The following is an 8,295-nucleotide window of genomic DNA, read 5'->3' on the forward strand; positions in this document are numbered from 1 at the left end:
AAAATGTTTTGTTATGATAATTGTTGTTAATTTTGTTAATGATAATTTTTATTTTTAAAAACTATATGTTGTATAAATTAAATTTGAATTCGTTTGCTTAACATAAAAATCCGTGAAATTTTACAGGTTATACATTAGGTCGAGTACACAATACATTTATATAGATAAGCTTGCTTAAAAAAAAAACATTGCGCTTTTGTGAATATTGTATTTGTGTTATGCTATAAATAAGTATTGCTTTAGTATATTTTGCACGTTCAAAATAAGATATTTAAGTAATTACGTAGTTTAATTTGTTGTAACTTTACATAAAACGGTGCTTACAAACCTCTACATAAGGTCTTGAAGAAATTATTTTTTTTAACCAACTAACCGGAGTGACATGGATTTTTGGCGGGTAGGTAATTTATGTTTCTGCTGTTTTTATGTTTGTGGGTTTGTATACACATGTTTTATTGAGATACACATTGGGACCAATTTTAAAACATTTGTCGATTCGTATTCTCGCTAGTGTTATATGGCAAAGCAAGTTGGGCTTTTTGTTTTTTTTTTTTATATTAAAGATTCGTTTTTTTAAAGCCTTGAATAAAATTACTTGTTTGTGGCATATTTATTAACTGTGCCCGTTTTTCTAAGGAGGGTAGACATAACGGTGTCATTTTCTATATCGTGTCTTAGATGACAAGATACATATCAAATAAAAAAATAAAGTATTACACATAAGGGGTTTTTAAGCCTTTTTTCTATTTGTTACTATCTAATTATTACGAAAATTGGTTAATTAATGGTAATTCATGTAATCCTTTTTTTCTTTAATAGTAATAAGATTTTCTACGACGTTGGCAATAAATTAATAAAATCGATTATACCAGAAATGTTCACATTTTCATAGATCTTGTGATTACCGTTTTTGTTGACCGACTTTCCAAAATAAGGAGGTACTCAATTCGTCTGTATGTTTTTTTTCCTTTTAATAAAATATGTAACGTTTATTTTTTTTTAAATAGTCGAGTCATACACATCGTTGCTAGGTAATATTTAGGAAAGTCCGCCTCAAAGTGAACAGATCTTTATTTTTATCAATATTCAACAATACAGTAAGTACGTAAATGATATTGTAGTTGTGTAGATTTATCATTCACAGCCGGTCCAATCCAATCAGTCGACAGCGGCGCGAGTGAGTAGTGGTCTGTGCGTTGCGAAAAATATTTTATAGAGTAAACTCATAAACATGAGATACAACGAACTTGGTGATACTGGGATGATGGTTTCCCATATCGGTCTAGGAGGGGCAGCATTCAGTAACATATATGGGTAAGAGAAAAGAAAACGTAAACCTTTCTCTTAAAACAATTATCATTTTTGTCCGTATTGAATATTGACAGAATGCGCATGCTCTAAAACCCTTCCGCTTTCTGCATAGGCTCCTGTTTTTATTTTTTTTGTATGTATATAGGCATACATTCTTATTATGTGCATTTAATAAGTAGTTAACTAATTAATTAGTGATATAATTAGAGTAAATAAAGTAATGAAGATAATGCCATGCACGACGTATCGAAAATAAACATATGTTGAAGAACAACGTAATTTGTATCGAAGCGATGACCTAATTATGTACCTGGTACTCAAACTGTGATTAAAATTGAAAATAACATTTGTTTCTTTAAAACCTTATGTTTATGTATTTGTATTATTATGGCAAATGATTCTTATTTAGTAAATTTAAATACAATAAACGTTATGATGTTTAAAAATGTAAAAAAACATTTTAAACTTTACGATTGATTATTAACGCGAGCCTCAAATTTTATTCTTAACGATGCATAAATTATGGATATCTTTACATTTATACTTGTTTGTTGGGTCCTGTTTTCTACTAAATTTATCTCTACTGAGATATTATTAAGATACGTTGGTATATTTTTTTTAGAACGTATGATGAAAAACGAAGTTTCGAGCTTATAAAAGAGTCGCTGAATCGAGGCGTGAATTACTTAGAGACTGGGCCATGGTACGGTCAAGGCAGTTCCGAGAGGACTATAGGAAAGGTAAACAAAGTATGCATAAATCGAACGAATGAACATCAACAACATTTTACTTCTTACTGTCTCATCTTACCTATTTAATTAATGCGAAAGTTTAGATGGATGAATGATAGAATATCTTCAAAACGGCTCAATAAATCTTGTTGATATATCACACAGATGTAGATCTCAGTAGGATAGTATTGTGAGTACGGAGTCGCAGGGAAAAGCTAGTATTTTATAAATCTACAATCTATAAAGATAATTATGTTCAAAACTTAAAATCCATATCTGCAGAACAAGGTTTGGATCAAATGTTTTATGTAAACCGGCGAAGAAAATGCATATTATATAATGTTACCATTTCATTGTCGTATGTGAAATATGAATTACTTAATTTCAATGACTAATCTTACTATTCAATTAATACGTGTTAGATAACGTTAAAACGTTTAGTATTACGGATATCAGATTAGATAAAGCCGATGCATTATGCATATATGTAGATACGTAAAATGTATTAACATCAATAACCCTGTTGCATATCTACCATAACATAAAACGTAAAAGAACGTTAGTAAGCTTTGGAAAAAAATACGATTCAGTTCTCTCAAAACATAACATTTCGTACAACTCCAATAAAGGAAAGTAAAATGCTCAGTTAATTAAAGTTCAAGTCGAAAAATTATTTACACTTGCGAGGAAGTCGACGTTAAGATACTTATTTTTTTAAAGATGCACCCTTGCTTTCAGTTTTTGTATTATTATCGCCGGTTACACAAATAAAGTTTTTACGACATTACATTTCAAACGTTTATTATACTATTGTAATTATAAAGAGGAAAGATTTATATTTTTGTATGTATGAAATAAAACAAAAACTACTTGGACGATTTTAAAAATTCTTTCACCGTTAGAAAGATTATTTAGAAAGATATATTTTAAACTCACGCGGGCGAAGACGCTAGCAACAGTTAGTATTGTATATTTATAAATTATGCATTCAATTGTTTAACTAACTTTCCTAGAAACAAAGCAACCTCTGAATCAAACACTAATTATTAAAAAATATAATGTTTGAATAAGGGATCACTTTTATGGTTTAGAACCTAAGCAAACTCACTAACTTAAATGTTATATTTTTTTTAAATGACCATCGAATCACATATTCGTTCTCTCTACTTATAAGTTAATCTAGATACTACTAAAGATTATACAATACTGTACTATATTACTAAACATTTCCCATCTGATTAGAAAGCTTGTTTTTTGTTACATATAAAAAAAAATGTTTTACTAGAAGACTCGGTAGTAATACTTTAATATAGACTAAAAAATAGATCGTGTAACCAGTCTTCCACAAATGGTTACCATATTATTAAATCAACGTACCCTTTTCATTGAGTGAATTAATAATAAAATAACGGTTATGATCTTAGGATGCGATACAACTAGGGTCGTCCGTTTAACTGATATCAAGACAATGCACGTTATACTGGCATACAAAAGAACTTTATTTTTTCATGAAACATTTTTTCTTAGCTTATCTACAGTGATATTATTAAATGCAAATATCATATTAAATGTCCTGTCAGATGTAATAAATAAATATATTTAGTTATAATGATTTTATGATCAATTGATATTCTCTTTTTGATTGATCAACTCTTGATCTTCTCATCTATCTAAAAAAAAAACTATAACTAGTTAAAAACGATAAAAAGTCAAGAAATGCTTGATTCGAATTTACAATTTTATAAAGAATGAGCTAGGAATTATCGTTTCTGCAAACTTCTTTAGTACCATGAACATAAAAATTATTTTAGTTAATGATATTCCAAGTCACTCGTGTCTCATTTGTTTCTTGGAAAATATTTCAACAGATTTCTGTATTTAATATTATTATTTATAACCGTTACATATACCGTTTGCACCACCGTTGCGTTAGTTAAAAATACTGTACTTGTACAAATAACTCTATTGTTGTTGGTCATAGTTAACGACCAGTTGAGGGTCTTTCAAAGACTTTTATTAGTCGAATCTATTGTTATTTTAGATTACAAATGTTTATTTTTTTTGTATTTACATTATTTATTACTTTAACGTGTAAAAAATTATCTGTGTTTTGGCCGAAATTGAAAAAAATAATTATAGTTTACTCGGGATAAGAAAACGAATATATCCCTTTCACAATTTATTAATTACAAATACCGTTGCTATTACAAACAGGACAACGACAGTAAATCTACTTTTCTCATTAGGATAACTGCTTAACAATTTTTTAATACCGAACTTGTAAATCTTGCAGACCGAAAAGAACTTGTTGCAAAAGTAAATGTGTAAATAATATTTATTTTTACGTGATTTACTTATTCAAAGTAAACAATCGTTTCGTAGTACCCTTTGATCAGTAATAGCTATTTCCTCGAAGGTATCATTGAGTTGAGATGACCGAGAGTTAGCTTGAAGACTAATACTACAAGTACTCTTCTAAGAGCTTTCAATAAAGCAGTTACTTGAGAAAATGTAAATAAACATTCTTAACGAAACTGGTGTATTGGAAATAATTTAATCGGCTTTGCAATTTTTTTGATAAGAAAAAATAAAATGTTAATTTGGTAGATATTATACGATAATGTAAATGCACTGTACTTTATTTTTTTGGCAAGTAACACATTAACCACGCTATACAAAATCAAGTCATAGAAATATCAGTTTATCAAAACATATTTATTGATATTTGCTCTTTCATAGTAATGCAGAATGCTGAACGCCTATTTGGCTTTAAAGATCGCTTTATTTCTTTTTCTTATATATAAAGATTTGCAAACCACTAAAATTACCTAAATGCTTAGGTAATTATACTACTTTGCACATTCTTAGAAATAAAATGTTAAAAAGCAGTTCAAAAAGCGCTTTTAGAAAGGGAGGATTAACAGAGGTAGGCTCTTTTTTGTATTTATTCGAATCGGCATCGTGAAAAGGTACAATTTTGTTGTTATTTTAAAAATGCGGTCTTCCGCATCAAGAAATCTTTTTCTTGATGTTTTCTGTTCCTTTTTTTATAAGATGAATGTCTTATTTAGGTAGACCTAGGATGGATTGCGTGAAAGGTGACATGATCAAATAGTGAGTGATGTCTGAGATGACTTATGTAGAGGACAAAAACCTGTTGCGCCGACCTTACGAGAGAAAGATGACGATGATGAATAGTCTTATTTTTATATGAATTTTAAATTACTACATTTTTTATTAACTGGAAGTATTTTATTGTGTGCTAGATTTGATAACAGAATATTGTAATCGTGCTTTTTTATAGGCACTTAAAGATGTACCGAGGAGTTCTTTTTTCATCGGTAGTAAAGTTGGACGCTACGAGAAGGAGCCAGAAAAAATGTTTGACTTTTCAGTAGAGAAGACCGAAGCTGGCGTGGACAATACGCTAGCTCTGCTCGATTTGGATTACGTGGATCTCATTCAGGTCAGGGTTCAAAGACAATTTCAACTAATTTCGTCTCACCATATCTTGATGCTCTGTCTCAATTTAAAATGGTTAACTATTTTAATGGAACCTTGAATTTTTATTTTGTTTGTCAAATATAGAAGTCGCTTAGTTGATTTTATGTTCTCTTAATTTGTGCTTCCATTTACAAGATGTAACTACTCATTTTAAGAAACTACGAAATAAAAATACCAAAGTCCAAAATGTTTGTTAATCAGCTCAATCAAAGCATTTTTTTTTAATCTTCCCGTAAATATAAAGTTTAGCAATGTACATTTAATCAGAAATAGAAGTTACTGTAGTCTATGCTTGTATTACAATGGGTATTTCTAACAATTGCCAATAATAGTAACATATTGAAATAATTTTGCAAGTGCAAACATTGTAATAAGTCCTTGCATCGAGTGGACATCTACTGGCTTATTATTCGTGCCACTTACCTTCACATTGATCTAATTGAGGGTCGTCATCTCCCACATGCGCGGACTATTAATATAGTTCTATCAATCTATCATCGCCGTCAAGAGTCTATTTCTTTTCTATTAATAAACAGTTGTCAGTTTTTCATGTTGTGTAAACTATTGATAACTATGATAAAGAATAGCTTTAATGTGCTAATTAATAAAAGAATACGTAAAGGAGGAGAGGAATATCCGGTCCTTTTACACAAATCGCATCCATTGATGAATTTCTAATACGATTGTCAATTTATTCGATTTCTTAAACAATTTAGCAGTTTTCCATTAATTCCACATTTTTTTAACAATCATATAAATACAAATTAATTTGGTTTACAGGTCCATGATGTGACGTTTGCGCCCGACATATCGATTGTACTTAAAGAGACTCTTCCAGTACTGGAAAGGGCGGTGCGAGATGGAAAAGCTCGATATATCGGGATAGCCGATTACGATATAGATTTGATGAAAGAAATCGTCGAAGAATCTGAAGTCAAGATATCCACAGTGTTATCGTATGCAAAGTCTACGCTCTTTGACAATCGCTTACAGAACTACACAAACTATTTTAAGGTGAGCTTTATTTAAAGTAACATGTAACCATAATAAACCAATTTGTCTAAAGTAAACACAGATCTTAAATATTAACGATCAGAAAATCGATTGGCCAAATATCAAATATTGATAAGTGCAATTACACTACCGCCAAAGTCTAGATATTAAATATTGTATGCATGATGATGTAACCTAATCTTATCTTGTTATTGTTCTTTTATATGGACGTTAATTGTTTATCAAAATAATATTTTAATATCTGAATAATTTAATATGTTTATTTTTGTACAGAGTAAACGTGTAGCCGTGATCAATGCGGCTGCAACTGGGATGGGCCTGCTCTCTAACAAAGGACCACAGCCATGGCATCCGGCTAGCGACGACATTAAAGCTATCTGCAAACGAGCCTCTGACTACTGCAAAGTATTTACATATCTTATTCCAGATTAAGATGACGGAAGTTGTTATTCATTTGTCTAATCCTAATTGACTAATAGAATGGGGACTGAACGGATGCTGTTGTTGGCGAGACTGGCTTGAAGAGTGCGGTGTAATGCAATCATATTTCATCATTCTAATATTATAAATGCGAAAGTTTAGATGAGTGGATGGATGTTTGTTAGAGATTGTAGCCTACACGGCTGGACGGATTTCTATGAAATTTATCATAGATGTAGAGGATAGCCTGAAAGAATACATGGGCTATTGACTTTTGTTTTTTGCAATTTCACGCGGAAGAAGTTGGGGGCGAAAGCTAGTTTATCTAGCCTTATAGTTAATATACACCTCTTGTACTACGCGTGTGTAAATTGTTGAATACATTATTTGTTGTTTAATGCAGTGTTCAACCCTTTATGCACAATTGATTAGTGTTAGATTATATTAATTTTAATTGTGCAGAGTAAGAATGTGGAATTGGCTCGCATCGCGTCGTGGTTCACGTTAAATCAACCCGGCATCGACGTCAATATATGCGGTTTCTTCAACGTGGAACAAATGGTTGACACACTCGACTTATTGGAGAGCGGTCTTAGCGAACATGAAAAAATAGTTCTCTCTGAGGTCCAAACTAGGTAAATGACCTTTTCAATGTTTTCTAAAAATCTGCCAATAGTAAAAGGATTGAAATAAAATAATAATTAATTCTTCCTTTCCCTCCCTTCTATTTCAGATATTTTGATAAAGTGACACTACACTGGGACGACGTAGAGCTGCCAGCGTACAAAGCCGAACTCGACAAAGTTGTTAATAAATAAATTTTAGTAAAATAATTTATATCAAATTTTACATTTAATGTGTAATTAAAATCAATCTCTCCGTGTTATGTGACAAAATATACTAAAAGAAACTACAAAAAAATATTGTCTTTACTGTGTACTGAATATTTTCTGCGATGGTTTATATCCTATTATACCTTTACAATACTAAATTTATCTATTCTTTATATGAATGTTCATCAAATAATGTGGCTCAATATCAACTGCACAATTTTTGATCATAACTTTATATATACTACTTGTAATCTAAATGTATTATTTTTCTAAGAGTATTACAATGTATAAACTATCATATTAAAAAAAACGCATCAACTATACTGCGTTTCTTTAATAAACTTAATGTTAGTTTTAAATATCTACATGTATTAAAACTTGTATAAGTAATACCTAAGTAAAAAAATAAACATAAATGTTGTTCAAGATTTTGTATTTTTATTTTGGAGTTTTGTTATTTTTTACTTTTTCAATAAATACTA

At 30.2% G+C, this 8,295-nt stretch overlaps 1 protein-coding gene across 1 annotated transcript; it reads left to right on the forward strand.

Moving 5' to 3' along the window:
* Positions 1-1,081: 1,081 nt before the first annotated feature.
* Positions 1,082-8,067, forward strand: LOC106108342 (L-galactose dehydrogenase-like). The gene is made up of 7 exons (XM_013289495.1): positions 1,082-1,314; positions 1,934-2,051; positions 5,347-5,508; positions 6,327-6,560; positions 6,834-6,965; positions 7,443-7,615; positions 7,714-8,067. Exons 1-7 carry the CDS (start codon positions 1,232-1,234, stop codon positions 7,796-7,798), a joined length of 987 nt encoding a protein of 328 aa, XP_013144949.1. The 5' UTR covers positions 1,082-1,231; the 3' UTR covers positions 7,799-8,067.
* Positions 8,068-8,295: the final 228 nt, after the last annotated feature.

The sequence above is a fragment of the Papilio polytes genome, unplaced genomic scaffold (assembly GCF_000836215.1).
Source record: "Papilio polytes unplaced genomic scaffold, Ppol_1.0 DF821644.1, whole genome shotgun sequence".
In the NCBI taxonomy this organism is placed as follows: Eukaryota; Metazoa; Arthropoda; class Insecta; order Lepidoptera; family Papilionidae; genus Papilio; species Papilio polytes.

Coding starts and splice junctions, on each gene's coding strand:
- LOC106108342 (XM_013289495.1), top strand. CDS start 1,232: ATGAGATACAACGAACTTGGTGATACTGGGATGATGGTTTCCCATATC. Junction 5,509..6,326: donor ATTACGTGGATCTCATTCAG/GTCAGGGTTCAA, acceptor TTTGGTTTACAG/GTCCATGATGTGACGTTTGC. Junction 6,561..6,833: donor ACTACACAAACTATTTTAAG/GTGAGCTTTATT, acceptor ATTTTTGTACAG/AGTAAACGTGTAGCCGTGAT.